General features: G+C 44.1%; 1 protein-coding gene across 3 annotated transcripts in view; it reads left to right on the top strand.

Annotated features, from left to right (window-relative positions):
- Positions 1-606: 606 nt before the first annotated feature.
- The window catches only part of TMEM178B (transmembrane protein 178B), a 328,520-nt gene continuing 309,101 nt past the window's right edge, over positions 607-20,025 (top strand). Inside the window, exons 1-2 of one of the 3 annotated variants that reach the window (XM_084637871.1) lie at positions 607-744; positions 1,755-2,603. In XM_084637871.1, coding sequence (XP_084493997.1) covers positions 2,222-2,603 — 382 coding nt within the window. In that variant the 5' untranslated portion in view covers positions 607-744; positions 1,755-2,221. Of the gene's footprint in view, positions 2,604-20,025 lie in introns of all 3 variants that reach the window. The other 2 variants (XM_084637870.1, XM_084637869.1) reach the window with 2 other exon arrangements.

Here is a 20,025-nt window from a genome sequence, read left to right as displayed (position 1 = left end):
GCACCCCCTGATTTAAAGTGGTTTCCATTATATAGAGGATTTACAGTTTGGTTCAATGGCTCTCGGCACCCCCACGATACAAATTGTTCCAACGACCCTGGATCCATGTGCCAGGTTTGGGATTTTGCAGTGTGCTTGCTCCAGGATGTGCCAGGGTCCAGAATTTTTGATGTAGTAGGAACCACTGTACTTGTATTCCATTTCACCATTTTAACTGGGACTGGGGCCAAAATTTGTCTGGAGCCAGTAGAATCCAGGTGTTGGATCCGGATTTTTGGTGAGCTCATGCCCTGGGATGTGTTCGGGGGGTTGATTTTGTTGGTTCAGTAGGAAAGGGCTACACTTGTGTATTTTGGTGGCACCATTTGAGGGCTTGTGGTTAAAAATCAGCAGGCTCCGGCAGGGTACAGGTAGATCCAGGTTTTACCGCCCCCCCCCGAACAGAGCAAGACTTAGATGTTTCCTGTCTATGAAGTGGTGCAGTTTATCTTTAAGGAGGCTAGAGAAATAAGAAATGAGTCTCACGTTGCATGGGTGACATCACTGGCTTTTGGCTCAGTGCTCTGTATTCTCTGTCTGTAGGCTTTAGCCAAGGCTGCAGGGCTCAGTGTTTGAACAAGGAATGATTCCCAGGTGTACAGAAGATTGGATTCGCTCTTATTTGGGTTGAAAACGGTGAAATGAGATTTCTAAAGCTCGCGGAGTCCAGCTCGCCTTCTGTTGCTCCCGATCTCGGCGAGATGGGTGAGTTACTCCCGTTAGAAAAGAAGGGAATGGAAATTTAAGGAAAAAAATGTCTGAATATCTAACTGCTGATGCTGGGGATAGGAATCGCATGAAGCTGCTGAGCTAGAGATCTTGGCTCCTGTGTGGAGATCAGGCCATATGTCAGAGAAATGGTGCAGATCGAAAGCTGTTGACAACTGTTAGAGGCTGTTTTCCTTCCCACCCCCTTAGGTTGGTTGTTTTCCCCCTACCATCCTTTGAATCAGCCGTAGCCCTGCCTGCCTGCCTGCATTTTGCAGATGGGGAACGTGCCTGTGTATTAGGAAAACCTTGCCCAGCGAATTGAAGCCCCGGTGAAAAACGGCGCTTTGGAACAACAGGAGGGGAACGCGGGCGGGAAAAGGCTGGGGGTCTAGGACTGGTTTCATGGCTGCCTGAAGGAAGCTGGCATGGTCCATGGTGCTGAATCCTGCATCTCTTCCAGCCCCCACCCTCCAGCCGCCTCACGCTGAGTCCCGGGCACCGGCGGGGCGGCTGCGCTACTGTAGATGAGCGAGCAGAAGCCCGGTGCGGTGGGTGAGTCGCTGCTCTCCAGCTTCAGCCAGCCAAGGGAAGAAGCTGATCCATTACGTTGCCTTGATGACAACACCACCGACAACAAAACAAACCTAGTGAATGGCGAGGCTGGGACAGAGGCGGAGGTGGTTTTGAAACAAAGATGTCCCTGACTGCACACCTCCATGGAGTCTGCTAATGGAAAGACGCCTGAGAGCGTGGATAGCTAATTAGGAGTGGAGGGATCCCTTCCCCGGCCAGGGATTGAAATTAAAACAACACATTTCTTCTCCACCCCCCCTTCCCGACCCTAACCATCCAGCCAACCAGCTGATGCGCTTGTCGGGCTACTGACAAAGAAAAGCCAAGTCACTGATTCTTGCAACCAGGATAGCTGTGGCTGCTGCTTGACATCCGAAGATTTCCAGCCGTTGAACTTTTCTCTTCTGCCCTGTGCTCTTGGGATGTTGCAGGTCACACGCTGCTATTAAAGGGACCCTTCTGTCTTCGTCAGCTGGCCAGATCGAAGGAGCTTGGTGGACTGATCTTACGGCTAGAGCAGGACACTGCAAGGGAAGAGTCCCTGCCCTGACCACAGACCACGAGGGGCACACACCTCTCTACAGGCACTCTTCTGTTTTTAAGTGGGAGGCTCAGATTTCCTCGCCGGGTCTGCACTTGGCATGCTCTGCGCTGGAAGAGGGGGGCCATAAGAAAAGCGGGTGAGCGGCCAGGATTGCCTCCAGGGCCGGCCAGAACTTCGCAGAGCTTTTCCAGGCTCCAGCGGCTTGGATGGGAACCCGCCCGAGTTGTTGACATTGAAGGCAGACGCGCTGTCAAGGGACTCCCAGCGGCTGCTCCTGGAGGTTTCCGCTGGGACTCGCGTGGAAGGGCTTTGCCTGTTGTGAAGATGTCCATGGTGTTGCTGTGAAGCTGAGGCATGGCTGCGGGAAGGTTACTGCTCTATGCTGGCCTCTCTCTAGCTTTGTGTGCCCTGGGCATGCTGGCTGTGGCGATCTGCTCCGACCACTGGTATGAAACGGACGCCAGGAAGCACAGAGAGAGGTGCAAAAGCTTCACCACCAGGAGAAACGACCCCGGCTTCATTTACAACTCCAACAACAACCTGCCTCTGCGGGCCAGCAGATCTAGGTTGGACCGCTGGGAAGGGAAACTCCTCTTGGCAAGGAACAGGAGGCAGCTCTTTGCTATGAGCGCCGCCGATGAGTGCAACAGACAGTACAACTCCACCAACATGGGGCTCTGGAGGAAATGCCACAGACTGGGCTTCGACCAAGAGCTGGAGGAGCTGATTGCCAAAGGTAAGGGGCCGCTTTGCAAAATGAACGAGCTGAGCTGGGCGGGGGCAGCTGGAATAATTTGTTTCGAGGGGGTGCCCAGAGCCATTGAACCAAACTGTAAACCATGTGTATAATGGAAACCACTTCAAGCCAGTGGGTGCGGCAGCCCCCCTAGTTCCAGCACCTATGCTGGCAGCGCCCCACTATCTAACATAGGAGAGCGAACATTCCCAGCCATGTACTCCTCCTTGCAATGGGGGTTCTGGAGTTTGAGGTTCTGAGGAGTGTAATCTCACAAACCATTCCTTAACCCTTTGGTACAAGGTGCCTAGTTCTCCGTTACTGAGACTTGAAGGGGAGGGAGTCTAGAATGGCACGATGACATATTTGCAGGGAGGGTAATCTGTCTGTCTGTCTAAGGTTTTCATAAGGCTGCCCTCTGAGCACCTGCTTGGAGAAGTAAACAATATTACTAATACACAGATTAGAAAAGTCTTCATGTGGCCCTGCTGGCCCAGCTCAGTTTGTTTGTTTGTTTTGTTATCCTAGGCTCTACATGTGTGTATTTTGCTATTCCTAATTGCCACATCAAATTTCAACATCAGCTCCCAATTACACAATTTGCCTTAAACACACAGGCTTCCTCTAACATTGAAAAGGGGAATAAACAAAGGGAAATGCCAGAGGGCAAGAGAGAGAATACAGCCTGCTTGCTGCTTTATTCCAACTCAGATTTTGGAATATGTTCAATGTTCCAAAAACTGATTCATCAAGAAGGGTCTGAAGAGGAATAGTTTTCTCCCAAGAAGGAGACACAGATGTCTGCCAATAGCATCGCCGTGCTGTTCTTGTTTTATTTTTCCTGAGGAATGAGTGAGGATGATGGTCAATTTGCCTTGAACGGTTCTTTGATACAGAGCGCAGCACAAACAGCTGTGTACAAACACCAACTAAGTTAAACATTCCTTCAAAAAAGATGGATTGTTTTGCAAGATGATTAGGGTTCCAGTTGAGGGTTGCAGCCTCCTTGCTGCCCCCATCATGCTATTCCCCACAAAAAAACATCCTTTCTCTCCATCGTCCTTATGCTGAATTCAGAGGATTACCTATCAGTATATTTTCCCCAAAATGAATTGATTGCTTCTTATACTATATAATCTTTAAAAACACTTGTGTTTTAAATATATTAGCTATCCAGAATTCTCATGATTCTCTTTGCCTGTCCTACTCCCCTTTACAAATACTACATGCAGAAATATCGAAGGAGCTAATCACATTTATGAATATAGAGTTTAGCTCTGTTTATTTTAAAAGTGAACCACAAAAGGTTAATAACACCACATAGGCACACAAAGTACAAATGCGTAATGAAATATGGAGCCTTTCCCCTCTAGATTGCTAGTTCAAATCTAGCCCAGGCTGTTAGTGAGCAAGTCATTACCATGTGGTGGCTGTTCAGTCGTTTATGTGAAATAGATTGGAGGCTTCAGTCCATTTTGTAATGGACAAATGACCACATCCAAAACCTGTCATCATGTTTGGCACCCTGATTGGCAGTCACAGCTGCGAAGCCAATGATTCCTTTAATCCCTCTAGGTCAGGATTGAGACATAATGGTGTGGCAGTGAGGGGTTGCTTGCACTACAGTGTGTGCTCTGCCTGGCATAAGGATAAATAGTGAATTTCAGTCTGCAGGGCTGATGCTCCAGCAAATTTCACAAATACTAAGTCTATTGAAATTGTAGTTTAAAAGATTATAAATGCATTTCATTTTAAAACAAAATATATGAAACTCAATCCTTCTTTCACCTGCCTGCTATGTCCTGAGTTCAGGAATATGTGTTTCCTCTAATAGAGCTGTTGAAATCACTTAACATCTGAACCAGTGTAAGGACCACTGTTTTAGGTGTTAGTGATGGCAGAACACACAACCGTACACTCAGGCAGATAAATATTTGGAGAAAGAGTTGATTTTTGGAAGATCTAGTTTTAATTTTTTGTGTGTTGTCAGTTTAGCCTAAACATATTGAGGCAGATAGTCAAACAGAGGCAGGTGCCTAATTTATGGACTCAGGTACCCAATGCATGCCTGCAGATTGGATATATGATTATACCAGAGCCAGTCAGGCCAGTGGTTTGTGCACAAATATCAGATTTGTGTTTGCATTTTGGGTAGGTTGCACAATTATATGCATGCAATCGGTTGCCATTTGGATTGAAAATCCGGTGTATATTGTTGCACGATTTGTGAGCTTAAACAATATTTTGTCGTTATCTTTTAAAGCTTTGCAGTATACCTTCAGCTTTTTCTGTGTGGGTGAAGAGGGAGAGGTAAAAGGAGGGAGGTTCTTTTATGGCAAGTGTCAACATTACAGTGAAATAGGGGATTATTTTGATTGAGGCTACATCTATATAACAACTCTGAATCATTATGCGGCGTAATACTTGCTCATTATCTTTAAAAATAGGGGTTGCATTGCCTTAGAACTTTTAGAATTAAAACACAGAAAAGTAAAGTTTACAACAAGTTAGCAATGTGAAGCTTTACCTTTCTCAATAATAAATTCTCAACCATCGTACTACAGTATAGCTGTCTTTATTTGATATCTATATATGATACAAAAATATCAAAGAACTAAAGGATTTTACTCATTACCAAAAAGTAATTTTTAAAAAATCCATTAGAATCTTTGCATCCAGCTATCACTGCAAAAGATATTCAGTATATATGTGTATAGGCCACCCTTATATGGGCAATCAAATAGCGTCCCAGTTCCATGTCCTGAGGGCAGATATTTCTGCATTTCTCTAGGTTTTATAGTAATATTGTGAATGTGGTGTAAGCATATTTTCCACTGCTGTCAGGTGTAGAGAACAGTGTTGGGTCCAAAATGAGGCACTCTGACATATTCATGATCCTTGGATGATTAAGCTCCCAGCACAGAGGCTCCTCCTGTAGTAGAAACTGAGTGTGTAGGAGCTGGGTTCAGCCTGCCATGTGTGAACATGAAGGATTCTGAATGACCTTACCATGCCTGCAGTAGTCAAATACCACAAGTGGGCTGCATATGCGCAACTGGTGAAATTCCCCCTTGGGCAGAGGGCCAGCACCACGTAAAACCATTTGGAGCATTTAAGTGGTGCACCAACCTTGTGCTGCTCCTCTGCACAAATGTCATTTTCAGCCAGGGTGCCTGTTTATGAATTGTATAAACCAATGCAGGTTCCGGCTCTGAATATTGCATCTAGTACTGTACATAGCCAAATATAAATGCTGTTAAGAGTTCTTCTCAAAGGTGGATAAGATCTTAATAATCTACTTAGCTTGGGCCAAGTCCTGCATCTTTCCCCAGACAAAACTTCCACTACTGTCAATGGTAGTGTTGCCTAAGAAAGGACTGCTGGATATGGGCCATATAAATGGTCTGCTCACTATCTTTGCAAATATTCTGCAAGTGTTCCAGCTGTGGAATTACCATTGATGTTGATGAGAGTTGTAAGTGCAGATCAGATTCATGACTGGGCTCCATGAAAGACTTTGGAATATTCAGACATCAGTGCCTTTAAAAACAATCCTATTTCTGGAATTCTAGATCAATTCCCTAATTCTTTTCTTTCTTTATTATTTTTCATTTTTTGAAATATATCAAAATCTTATGTGTGGCTTTGGTGCAACTGAAAATGTGCTACTTGAGATTTCTTTTAGTACATAGTAGTAAATAATAATGCACCTGAACAGCTCCTCATATTTATATTTTTCCCATTTATTTTTATATCTTCCCATAGAATCCTGCTGGAAGATTTCTAAACAAAACAATTGGATTAGCATGCAATGAATTAAAACATATTTCCACAATTAAGCCCACACACAAAGGAGCTGACAAATGTGGCAGATCAAAGATATAAGAACATTTTACGACTGCTACAAAATGGGGCAATTAATTTATACTCTTTATTTATATAAATAAAAAGAATAATGAAGACAACAGAAAATATAGCCAATAAAAAGAGTATTGCATTCAAGCATACAAACCTGGGACCCAATTTGCTAACTTTTACCCACATGAATCACCTTTATTCACATGAATAGTCCCATTGGATTAAATAGGACCACTCCTGGGAGTAAGGCCCACTTATGGGAGTAAGCCTTTGAGCCTCCGATTCTGTTCTGTCTTGGGGTGTAATCTTTCTCATTGACTTTAGTGAGGCCAGGATTTTAGCATTGATCTTTAAAGCCTTTTCAGTGTCTAAGTAGCAGGAAATTAACTTCATTTTAATTCAGCTGAACAATCTAGGTTTCTTCCAGGAAGAATGAATTTTACAGCACTGTTGCTGCACTCACTTTAGATTTAGGAATGAGTATACCATCTTGGACCAATGGTCCATCCTTCAGTAATGATTCTCTAGTGGAAAGCAAAAAACAAGCTAGCAAGTTGTCCTTAATGCACAGAACTGTCAGTTCAGTGTGGTACATGGTTGGGAGAGGGAGGAGTTTATTTCCTGCCTTTGCAGTGATCAGATTACATCCTATTGTGTTTGACTCATAATAACCCGAAAGGAAAACAGAGCCTCTTGAGTCTGTATCAGATGGCAACTTTGGAAGCTCCCTCTGTATTGAACAGTAAGGGAAACAAGAACGGGGGGAAAAAGATTAAATCATTTCATAATAAAGCTACAATACCACATATGAAGAAGTTACACAATAACCTGAGACCATTCCACTTAGACAATTACTATTCAGAGGACCTTTCATCATGTGTTTGGAAGACTGCCAATTAAAACTGTCTGGTTTGGTCTCCACTTGCTGCCACTGGAATCCAGTTATAAAAAAATATGGCAATAACCTTAATTTTTTTGCCCCCAAAGATACACAGCAATCATATTAAGTCCTATTTTTTAAACACTTTATTGTGAGTATTTTTATCCCATGTCAACATAGAAACAAAAAGAAAATATAATTCCCATGCAGGCTAACTCCACAGCAAATAATGTGCAAGGATTCTGGGATGAAAGTACTCTGTGTTTCGATTTGTCAGATGCATGGCACAACTGAATGAGAAAAGCATAACAAGACCATTCCAGCGGTCACTAGGGATTATTTATAGGCAGTTGGAAAAGTCTGATGAGCAGCTACTGCAGGTATGTACAGGAGTAGAAAGATTTATGTCCGTTAAAAAAATTGCAGTATCCTGCAGTTATTTGAAATTGACTATTTTTTTTTTAAATCAGTGTTTTTCTGGGTGAATAAGGACATTCGTTTTTCATGGATTGTTCATAAATTTAAATTAATCTAATGATATTTTATTTAAAAACAACCAAAACAATTTTCCTATCACTCCATCTTTATGAAGCAGCCCTCACTGAGGGCTTGATCCTGCTCCTGTTGAAGTCAGTGGCAAAAGTTCCATTGACTTCAGGACTGAAATCACCTTCAAGTCTCCTCCAAGGTTAAAGTTACCCTTGTGCACATGTCCAGTACAAGGCCCATGCACTGCTTAAGTACTACTTAAGGCTATGTCTACACTGCACACCACTGGCAGAGGCATACAGTGTACGTGTAGCTACACACTGTGGTGAAAGGCAGGCTGGGTCCATGCTGTGGTCTGTAGCTAACACACAGCAGTGTTAGGCTCTGGCAGGGTGAGGCAGTGGGGAAAGTCTCCAGCAGTGGAGATCTGCTGGAACCTTTCCCAACTGCTTTCCTCTGCCAAAGCCTTTTTCCATTGCTGGGGTCTTTCCCTGTGGTGGGGAAAGTCTCCAGCAGCAGGGAGCTTTTGGATCTTTTCCCTGCTGCTGGAGCCTTTTCCTATTGCGGGGAAAGGCTCTGGCAGTGGGGAGACAGCAGGACACTATAGTGATAAAAACAGCAGTGTAGACAGGTGGCATTGCTTGGGCATGTAGAGAGCCGTGTAGGGGACATACCCACAGGGTTCAGCTGTAACTTTACTCAAAACAATGCCTCACCATATGCCCAGGCCTTGTGCTGGGTCTCTGCAGGGGAGTGAATTTCACCCTAGAGCACCACAATTCCCATTGCAGTAATCAGCATAGAGATGGTAGGTGAATTTGTGTTTGCAGGTGAGATTGCCCATAGATAAGGTGTAGAGGGAGAAGAAAAAGGGACAAAGGACCGCCCTGTGGAACTTCCATAGAAAGTTGGAGGGGAAGGAGGAAGAGGAGGATCTTCCGAAGGACAAGCTGAAGGAATGATTAGAGAGGTAGGAGGAGAACCAGGAGAAGACATGGAAGGTAAGATGGAAGCCAAGGGAAGATAAGATTTAAAAAAAAAAGAGCACTGTTGATGGTGTTCAAAGGTGGGTTATCAGGTCAAGGAGGATGAGGATGGAATAGTGGATCTGGCTTTGACTTGGAAGAAGTCATCAGAGACTTTGGTGAGAGTGGGTTCAGTGGAGTGCAAAGGGCAGAAGCCAAACTAAGGAGAGTTTAGGAGGAATTGGAGGTGAGGAACTCCAGACAGCAATTGTGAACAGTGTGTTCAATGAGTTTAGAGACAGAAGGGAGAAGGGAAATGGGTCAGTATTAGTTAGAGAGGCAAGTGGGGTCAAGGGGTGGATTTTTTTAGATAGGAAAGACAAAAGCATGCTTGTATGAAGAGCAAAGAACCAGAATATAGGAACATAAGAACAGCTATACTGGGTCAGACCAATGGTCCATTTAATCCAGTATCCTGTCTTCTGACACTGACCAGTGCCAAATGCTTCAGAGGGAATGAATAGATCAGGGAAATTTCAAGTGTTGTCCAATCCTAGCTTCTGGCAGTCAGATGTTTAGGGACATCTGAAGCCTGGGGTAGCATCCCTGACCATCTTGACTAATGGCCATTGATGGACCTATCCTCCATGAACTCATCTAATTCTTTTTCTAACCCAGTTATACTTTTGGCCTTCACAATATCCCCTGGCAACGAGTTCCACAGATTGACCCTGCGTTATGTGAAAGAAGTACTTCCTTTTATTAGTTTTAAACCTTTATTTCATTGAGTGACCTCTGGTTCTTGTGTTATATGTTCCCTATTCACTTTCTCCACACAACTCATGATTTTATAGACTTCTATCATACTCGCACCCCCCCAGTCATCTCTTTTCTAAGATGAACAGTCCCAGTCTTTTTCATCTCTCCTCGTACGGAAGCTGTTCCATACCCCTCATCATATTTGTTGCCGTTTTCTGTACCTTTTCCAATTCCAATATATCTTTTTTGACATGGGGCCTGCATGCAGTATTTTATGACATTATCTGTTTTGATGAGGGACCTTGTCAAAGTTTTTCTGAAAGTCCACGTACAATATATCAACTGGATCACCCTTGTCCACATGCTTGTTGATACCCGCAGAGAATTCTAATAGAATGGCTAGGCATGATTTCTCTTTACAGAAGCTGTGCTGACTCTTTCCCAACATATCATATTTATCTATGTGTCTGATAAATTGTGTTCTTGACTATCGTTAAAACCAATTTGCCTGGTACTGAAGTTAGGTTCACTGGCTTGTAATTGCCAGTATAGCATCTGGAGCCTTTTTAAAAAGTCAGTGTTACGTTAGCTGTCCTTCAGTCATCTGGTACAGAGGTTGATTTAAGCAATAAGTTACATGCCATAATTAGTAGTTCTGTAATTTCATATTGGAATTCCTTCAGAACTCTTGGGTGAATACCATCTGGTCCTGGTGACTTATTACTATTTAATTTTATCAATTTGTTCCAAAACCTCCTGTATTGACACCTCAATCTGGGAGAGTTCCTCAAATCTGTCACCGAAAAAGAATGGCTCAGGTACGGGGATCCTCTGCAATGGAGACCAATGCAAAGAATTCATTTAACTTCTCTGCAATGGCTTTGTGTTCCTTGAGTGCTTGTTTAACACTTTGATCACCCAGTGGCCCCCCCCCCCCCCGACTGTTTGGTGGGCTTCCTGCTTCTGAGGTACTTAAAAATGTTTGCTGTTAGTTTTTGTGTCTTTAGTTAGTTGCTCTTCGAATTCTTTCTCGGCCTGCATTATAATACTGTTATGCTTGACTTGCCAGAGTTTATGCTCCTTTCTATTTTCCTCATTAGTAGCTGACTTCAAATTTTTATAGGATGATTTTTTGCCTATAACCTCCTCTTTTACTCTGTTTAGCCACGGCGGCATTTTTTTGGACCTTTTTTTTTTTGAAAAAAAAAATGTGGGGAATACAGGGTGTGAGAGGTTAAGGAGATGAATAAGGTAGGGGAATGAAAGTGGGCATAAGGGAGATCAGGAGATAGGATGGAGTCACAGAGGCAAATGGAGGGGTGAGAGGAGGACAGCAAATGAAAAACTTCTGCATCTGTGACTGAGAAGGAGAAGAGAGTTCTAGAGGGAGGGGTGTTGTCAGTAGCTACCGGTGTAGTGCTCTGCTCTTGCTCGATGTTGATATCAGGCGGCTGCATGCGTGTGTGTGTTCCCTCTGTGTGATGCCCCAGCTCTGCAGATTGCTGGCACAGCAGACCCCGAGAGAACCCCCAATGACCACAGACTCCAGTAAGGTACGAAGGCACGTCGGCCAGGCTTATTGTCGAAGAGAAACACAATCTAGCTCCTCGGATTATATATCTACGGTTTGTTGCTAGTCAACTATGTGCTCCCTGACAATGGACTCAGCTCAGTCAGTGGCGGAACTTTCCACTGCCCCCTAGGCCAGACAAAAGACACCGCCGCAGGGATGTACTCTTATATACAGGTACAAACAAGTTACATAACACTCCTGACGTATTGAGGTGCAACCCCTTTACGTAACAATGCACTACCCTTCTACGCAGTAAGGTGCCGCCTCTCACCTTGTACATATTGGTTCGAACAAAACAAGTTTATCCATCATACTAGCCTTTTGCCCCTGTCCTCGTTATCTATGTGGATGGTATAAGAATGTTCTTGTACCATTTGTGTATGGCTGTGGTACCCAATACACTTTAGATATGTTTGTGCAACAGCATATATTTATGCAACATCAGCCCTTTCCTTGCCAGCTTCTGTGAGCAGGGCCTGCCTCTGGCTTGCAGCTTAACTTTGCTTTATGTCAGCAAAGTCTTGACCATTACTTTAGCTCAGGCCTTAGGTCTCATACCGGGCCTGTGATACCAAAGGTTTATGTTTCAGGGCCTCATCTTACGACAGACAGGAGGGGAAGGTTACATTGTATTTTGTCCATTTTCTCTTGAAAGAAATTCATGGGATCTTGTGTGGAGACAGAAGTCAAGGCAGCAAGGGAGGAGGATTTGAAGAAAGAGTCAAAGGTCTCAAAAAGGCACTAAGATTGCAGGTGTGGGTTTCAATTAAGTTGGAGACTTTAGCTAGGAAGATGGCAGAACTGAAAAAGGAGAGAATGAGTTTGTAATGGAAGAAGTTATCCTCATCACAGGATTTCTGCCAAGGACATGTAGGAGCACAGGAAGTGGATACTGGGGGTAATCTAGGGTTGAGGACAGTGAAGCATACAGACACTCAATGGCCATATCCATGGGAGAAAGGAAAGAGAGGGCAGGAAGGAGAAGGCTGAGAACAGCTGAGATATCATCAGCAGTGATGGTCCAGAAGTCAAGGAATGGCCAAGGGACCGGGTGTGTGGGGGCGTAGGGGGGTGGGGGTTGCTGGGTGATGCTGAAGAACCAAGTGATCATTAGACAGAGAAATGGAGAGACCAGAGAAATAATGAAAGTAATGCTTGGTGAAGACCAAATCAAGTGTATGGCCCTTTTGGTGAATGGGAGAGTTGAACCAGGGCTACAGGTCGAAAACATGTGAAGGTGAGGAAATGTGCAGCTAAGGATCATCAACATGGAGTTGTCTGTCTGGTCTATTTGGAATGAAAATCTGTACACCCCCCACTGAAGTCAAGAGGGGTTTTGCCATTGACTTTAATGTAGTCAGAATTTCACCTTTAGCTCGTAAGGGACCGTCTCTCACTATATGTTTGTACAGTGCCTAGCACAACCAGGCCTTAACCTCAGTTGGAGCCTTTAGGTGCTATCAGAATAATAAAGATGATGATAATAATAAATGAGCTTTTCAGCTTGTCTTACAGATGAACAAATTCAGGCTATTTTCGACTAAGGGGTTGAGAGGCCAGGCCAACAACTTCTTCTCTCGTATACTGACGCTCCTCTAGCTCAGGTACCTCTGCTGATCACAGTGTCTCAGGTAGGCTGGTTCTGAGCCACTGAGGACTTGATAGGCCAGAACCAACATCTTAAACTCCACCCAGAAACTGCCAGCCAACCAGAGCAGATTCTGGAATGCTGCCATTGTGAGCTCATGATGAGACTCATTGCTTAACAAGTGAGCTGCTGTGTTAGGAGACAGGCTGTAGGGGTCTGATCTACTGGTTGGAGCAGTGGCAGTCATGCCCAGTGGTCATGGCAGTGGTACTCAGAGGCCAGGAACAGCGCCAAAAGCAAGAGCCAGCATCAGGAACCAGGAGTCCGAGCCACAGTCAAGAGTCAAGCCAAGGGTCAAAGCCAGAATTGGTAGCCAATAGTCAGGAGTGAGGCATAGGGGCAGAAACCAGAGACAAGGCAAGGGGCAGGAATGGAGCAGGGAAGGAATTGGGAATGAGGGCAGGAGGAAGGCAGGAACCAGGATCAGAGTTGGATGCAGATTGCAGGAGTCAGTCAAAGAGCAGGGTCGATGTGGCAGCAACAAGGAGTCTGCACAGTTGCTTGGACATCCCACCTGGGTCACTTCCTGGTGTAAGTAGTAGGTGCAAGCCAATCAGGTGACCCCAAGCCTTGGGAGCCCTAATAGGACTTCCTGAGCGGCCTGACCTTCTAGGATTCATGAGGTGCTGCTTTGTCTGTCTCCCCTGCTGGTGACAACAGTGTGTCAGAGACCCAGGGCCCCACAGCCGAAACTGGGGGCCCTCACTCACGGATCCTTACATGTTGTCTTCTGTACCCACTTCAGTCTCTGAATTGATTTAAGGTGTACCCCCGTGTAGAGCGCATTGTGGTAATGCCTTCAAGTTACAAAGGCCTGGGTGCTTATAGCAAGGTTCACATCAGGGAGAAAGGGCGCTGAGAATTTAACATGGCTGAAAACTGGCAGCCACCCACCTTCGGTCAGAGGGGCTGACAGAATCTTTACAATCTCCTCCAGTTGATTCTCCCAACAACATCACCTGAGTCTTCCCTAGACTGGGTCTTAGCTAGCTCCTTTACCTCTGTGTCCGCACTACCATACACTGAGAAGGAAACTCAGCCACATCCATTGGGTTGGACAGAATGAAGAGAGCAGAGTTATTAGCATCTGGAGGATTTCCCAGATCTGATAACAGTAGCTGGTGTCAAGTTAGGACCCATCAGCCAATTGATTACCTAAGTCTATTGTGCAAACAACATTAAAGATAAATACAAATTGAGCCTACATTTTCAAAAGTGACTAGTGATTTGGGGTGTTTCAATTTTTGGGTGCCCAACATGAGATGCTTTAAAGGGGCCTGGTTTTCAGAAAGTCCTGAGAACCTTCTGGAAATCAGGTCCCTTTAAGGTGCCTCAAATTACCACCCAAAAATCAGTGCACCCAAAATCGTTACTCATTGTGAAAATGCAAGCCAGCCATATTTAACGGCGAGAGGATCTGCAGTTTATTGGATCTTTAATTAAACATCTTTAAAAAAAAACACCTTAACACAGTTTGACAGTATCTGATGGAGCAGAATGGCTCCTTCTAGTTCTATCATGCAAACAGAGATATTTGAACAAAATCCTTCAGCCTAAATATGAATGGTGTTGACCCAATTGCTTCAATAATGAATACATGCTTTTGAATGTATGAAGGCTTCTTTTTAAATAAAGAAATTTCATAAAAACCCATCTGAGATGCCACCCCTTTCTGCCTTGGGGCAGTTTAATAACGTAAAGGTTGTAACAGAAACTGACAAAAAAAAAAAAAAAAGAAAATTAGAACTTAAAGGCCATATTCTCATCTGGTGCAAATTAGGGTTGCTGCACTGATTTCAGTGGAACGCACTGATCCACGGTATCTGGTGATCCAGCCCAATGATCTATTTTAGGTACTTATATAGCTCTCATTACCATAATCTGAACACTGTGCAATCTTTAATGTATTTATCCTCACAACGCCCTGCCGAGGTAAGGATTACCCCATTTTATAGTTTGGGAACCTAAGCCCAGAGAAACTAAGGCCTGGTCTACGTTAGCATTTTATATTGGTATAACTACATCTCTCAGGGGTGTGAAATGTAGAGATGTAGCTATACTGACCCACCCCCAGTGTAGACAGCATTAGGTCAATGGAAGAATTCTTCTGTCGACCTAGTTACCACCTTGTGGGGAGGTGGATTAACTGTGCCAATGGGAGAACCCCTCCCATCAGCATAGGAAGTGTCTACACTGAAGCGCTGCAGTGGCACAGATGTGCTGCTGTAGCATTTTAAGTGTAGACAAGCCCTAAGTCTGCATGATTCAGCTAAGTTGCAGGTGTGGGATGGTTGTAGCAGAGCAGGGACTTGAATCTACGTCTTCCAAATCCTACATTAGCCCTAATCACTGGACTGGCATTCCCCTCTATTTTAAAATTTGAGAATTCATGCACACCTGTGATGCCTTTTTTTTTTTTGCAATGATGCAAACTCAGGAAGCAGCTTAAGAACTGACTTCATTGGCTTTGCATCCAAAATGTAATGTTGGTTAAAGGAACAGTAGTGGAGATAGGTTATATTTAATAATGCTCCTTGCTTGTAATGAGACAGTGAAGAATGCACAACTTTAGTGAGTCTCACTCTGTGCATCTGACACTCTAATCCCATTAGAAAGACTCATTTGTTTAAAAGGGTTCTCAAGGTGGTTAGGCCTTAAGGAGGCAACTCAGGGCAAACTTTGAAATACAAATCTATCGAGGGATAGTTTTATATGTAGGTGACCTCCACGGAGCACCATTCAGTGTGCTTGGCAAGCTGTGGTGGTGATTCACTTTTCCCCCTGAGGCAGCACTGAACCACTGCCCCTGCATAGGGTCAGAGGCACTGTGCTACTGAAAGTGCCATCCAGTGTATGAAATGTAAGTCTAAATATCTGGCCACCTGTGGTCATGCAGGATCTGATGGCACTTTTGTAAGAGAAGGGATATAATCTCTGTGTACAAATTCCTACTCAACTAATTATAATCCCCTAAGACATTTGCCCTGCTGTTTCAATGAGATACAATGGTCTTCTTCACTTCTAATCAACTCATGCAATGTTGCATTAGATTGTTAAATAGCTATCCCATTTCACCCCTGTCATAAATATAAAGGGAAGGGTAACCACCTTTCTGTATACAGAACTGTAAAATCCCTCCTGGCCAGAGGAAAAACCCTCTCACCTGTAAAGGGATAAGAAGCTAAGATAACCTTGCTGGCACCTGACCAAAATGACCAATAAGGAAACAACATACTTTCAAAGCTGGAGGGGGGGGGACAAAAGGTCTGGCTGTCTGTGTGATGCTTTTGCTGGGAACAGATCTGGAATGCTCTTCAGAACTCCTGTAAAAAGTTAGTAAGCAATCTAGCTAGAAATGCGTTAGATTTTCTTTTGTTTAAATGGCTGATAAAATAAGTTGTGCTGAATGGAATGTATATTCCTGTTTTTGTGTCTTTTTGTAACTTAAGGTTTTGCCTAGAGGGAATCTCTATGTTTTGAATCTGATTACCCTGTAAGGTATTTACCATCCTGATTTTACAGAGGTGATTCTTTTACTTTTTCTTTAATTAAAATTCTTCTTTTAAGAATCTGAATGCTTTTTCATTGTTCTTAAGATCCAAGGGTTTGGGTTTGTATTCACATATGCAAATTGGTGAGGATTTTTATCAAGCCTTCCCCAGGAAAGGGGGTGTAGGGCTTGGGGGGATATTTTGGTGGGGGAAGACGTCTCCAAGTGGGCTCTTTCCCTGTTCTTTGTTTAACATGCTTGGTGGTGGCAGCATAGGGTTCAAAGACAAGGCAAAGTTTGTACCTTGAGGAAGTTTTTAACCTAAGCTGATAAGAATAAGCTTAGGGGGTCTTTCATGCAGGTCCCCACATCTGTACCCTAGAGTTCAGAGAAGGGAAGGAACCTTGACAACCCCAGAGGTGGCTGTATTTCAGTATTGAGTATAGAGATCCCTACCTATGACTTCATGGGGCATCATGTGACTTAATTAAACGCTTGCGGTAATGTTTTCAAAAATACAGAAGTGACTTAGGAACTAAAACCCATTTTCAAAACTGATTTAAGCACTTAGGAGCCTAAAAACTCCTAAATCAGTGGGATTTAGGATCCTAATATCATGGCTTTCAAAAGTGACTATTAATTTTAGGTGCCTCAGTTTCTGAGTGGCCAACTTCAGACACCATAAATGGACCTGATTCTCAGGAGGTTTCTCAGCACCTTCTGAAAATCAGGCCTGTTTATCAAATTGGGTGCACTAAAATCCCATCACCTTTGAAAATCTTGCACCAAGTAACTATGTCACTTTTAAAAATGGGATGTCAAGTCCTAAGTCACTGGGGCACTTTTGAAAATATTAACCTGGAGCATCCTTTGATGGAAAGTGTTACAACACTGCAAGGAATTATCTTCCTGAAAAAGTGAGCAAAGCCTGAATTCAATTATAAGGGCCTTGCCGACTTGAAAATGCTCTGTAGCAGGCTGGACCCGATGGGAGGAACCCTCAGCCCAACCTGTGTTGCAGAGCCCTGGTATACATGTAGAACCTGATGCTAACTACTGTTGCATGGTGTGTGGGAAGGAATTTCAGACAAAGCTAGCTGCTTCGCTCCACTCCAGGGATTAGATTACATGGATCCGACGCATGCAGTATTTCCTTTGCGTTATGCCCCTGCCCATTCATGTAGGATTTAGGATTAGGACCAGGAATGTATTTTCTGTCTCTCTCCTTCCCTCTTTTAGTTAAGAAGAACTTTGTTTCATGTCAGCTAATCTGTTTTTGTTTCTTATTGCCTCTGTTCTACAAAAGCAAACAGCTGTCAAATTCTCAGCCACGGGTACATATACGCTGTGGGAGTGACTAGTCACTCCTTGTTATCTCAGTGCTTGTAGCACAATGGCCACTTTCTGCTTCTCAACTGCCCCCCGTGTGGCTAGGGTTGTCTTTGTGGCCATCCTGCCTCTATTTCCTCTTCAGTTTACAGGGCCCATTTAAGAACTCATTATTCAAAGGTAACTGAAATAGTCCCCACACGAGATCCCATTTATTTATTCTTCTGGGTACACATTGGCTCTTCAGGCCCAACCCATAGTTCAGGGTCTCTCATCCAGTAGCCCAAACTAACAAACTCTCACAGTCTTTATCCCAGTTTCATCTGGGCACAGCCTCTTCTCCCTGAGGGTGGGTCAGTCTGTCTGTCTGTCAGCTTTCCAGTAGCTCCTGCCTAGAGTTTGTCTTTTGTCCCCAGAGGTTTTCTCAGCTGGTGCCTTCCCCCTACTAACTCGGATGTCTTCTCACTGCTCCCTACAGGGATAACTGCAGTTTCCTAAGCTTTTCCAGCTTAGTGCCAGGCTTCCTGCCTCTGGCAGTGTCAGCTCCTCTCTCAGCCACACCCCTCCCTGTAGCTTCCTACTGCCTTTTATATGGGAATCCTCTCAGGCGGGGCTCATCTTGCAATCAGGGGTGGTTTAGCCCCAGGCTCTCCAGCCCACAGGCAAACCACCCTGTTACAACGCTCTTTCCCTTTTTAATGGAGAGCAGTTCATTGACAATAAAATGAAACAAATGCAAGCCACGGAGTTTTCATACTTTCCTTAAGTCCTCAGCACTGCAGACAGGGAAACAGACTCAAAAATCTTATCCATACATGTTTAATTTAAGAAGTGTATTTTAGTTCAGAAGCCCAATCACCTGATTGGTGAGGCCAGAGATGCTCCATCCTACAGTAAAGGAGTCCGTCACAGAGTGAGCTGGACCTGTGAGGTTAAAGGTACCAAGTTCCGTGTCTTAAATTGGGGGAGGGAGAGGATAAAATGCTCTTCATAGGCAGACAGTGCCAAATGGCAGGGGAGGTACATTTTAGTTTGGGTTCTGGTTTCACCCTGGGGGGGAACTACTATACAGGGGTAGCTTCCAGTAGTTTATTCCTTCCTCCCTCCAGTTTTCCTGTCTCTGAATGGGAGCCTGGGCTCTGCCATGGTTGGTAGCACAGATTCTGCACTACAACAGAGTCAAGGGGAACACCCATCCTCATGTGCATCTCATTCACCCTTTAAGGTTATAATGCTGCCTGGGACACAGCAACTAATTGCGTTGTCAATGACTTCAAATGAAGAAAAAGCAGGAGGAGCAGATGAACTCTTTAGAAAGAAGATCCTGTTTCCTTATGAATAGCTCTAGGAATAATAATTTTTGAACAACAACAACAAAAAGACAGAGAGGGAGGGGCATGGAAAAAGGATAGCTATGGAGAATTTCTTTAAGCAGAACGTTTCCCAAAGGTCCTAGGCATTGTCAGGTTTTCAAACCCAACCTCTGTTTCACTTGCTTTAGCTTTGCTTCTAACAAAGGGTTTGTGACATTCCCACGATTGTTCCAGTGCTGTATTTGACAGTGTTACTGTACTTCAGTTGGATGACAGTGTTTGGCTCTGATGGTACTGGGATCACTTGGACTGCTTTACTTTTCCTCCTCCCTTTGAATTCTTGCATGGCCGGATTTTGGACCTGCACTTTGAGGTCACGTGTATAAAATGCTGTTGCTTTACTGCTGTGTTGGGATGCTGCATTGTGTCTAGCACCCGGAACACAGGGCTGATATACCACGTGTTCCACTTGGGCATCTGTATCCAGCATCTGCAGCCTAAACACATATTGAGGCTCCCAAATGGCATTTGGGTACTTACTTTAAGTGCCCATGTTTCAAAATTAGGTCGAAATGGCCAGATTTTCAGCCTGTGCAAATTGGCATAGCTCTGTTGACTTCAGTGGAGCCAGTTTAAACCAGCTGATTGGGCCCTTACTCTGTTTGATCACTTATCTGTTATAAACACCTTTCCTCCATTAAAATTACTTCACCTTCTTCATTTTGAAATACCAAAAGGATCCAGCTTGTTGTCTGGAGTTTTAGGCTGTGTTAAGGTATCAGTCTAAACCACTTCCCTCCCTCTGAATAGGAACACATAATGCCAAGTTATATCCAAGAAGCTCAGAACAGCTCTTCCGAGCATGGCCAGGACTTAGTGGCTATTGTGAAGTGAACAGGTGAGAATCTGGGGATCTGGCTGTACTATATGTATTAGCCCACCGGTCCACCTTGTAATATAAGAAACAAGCTCATTTGGTTCTGTAGTCAAGCCCCCCATGCATTCTGCAATTTCATAACTGTGGATTTTGCCACAGGCTCCACCTTCACTGCAGGATGGTGCTCCTGAATTTAATTTTTCCTTTAAAATAAGTGTTTCTAGCCATCACCGTTGTGAAG

The sequence above is a fragment of the Lepidochelys olivacea genome, assembly GCF_965140295.1.
Source record: "Lepidochelys olivacea isolate rLepOli2 genome assembly, chromosome: 1".
Taxonomy (NCBI): Eukaryota; Metazoa; Chordata; order Testudines; family Cheloniidae; genus Lepidochelys; species Lepidochelys olivacea.
Note: the sequence above shows the minus strand (reverse complement) of the source record. Positions and strands in the feature narration are given on the sequence as shown.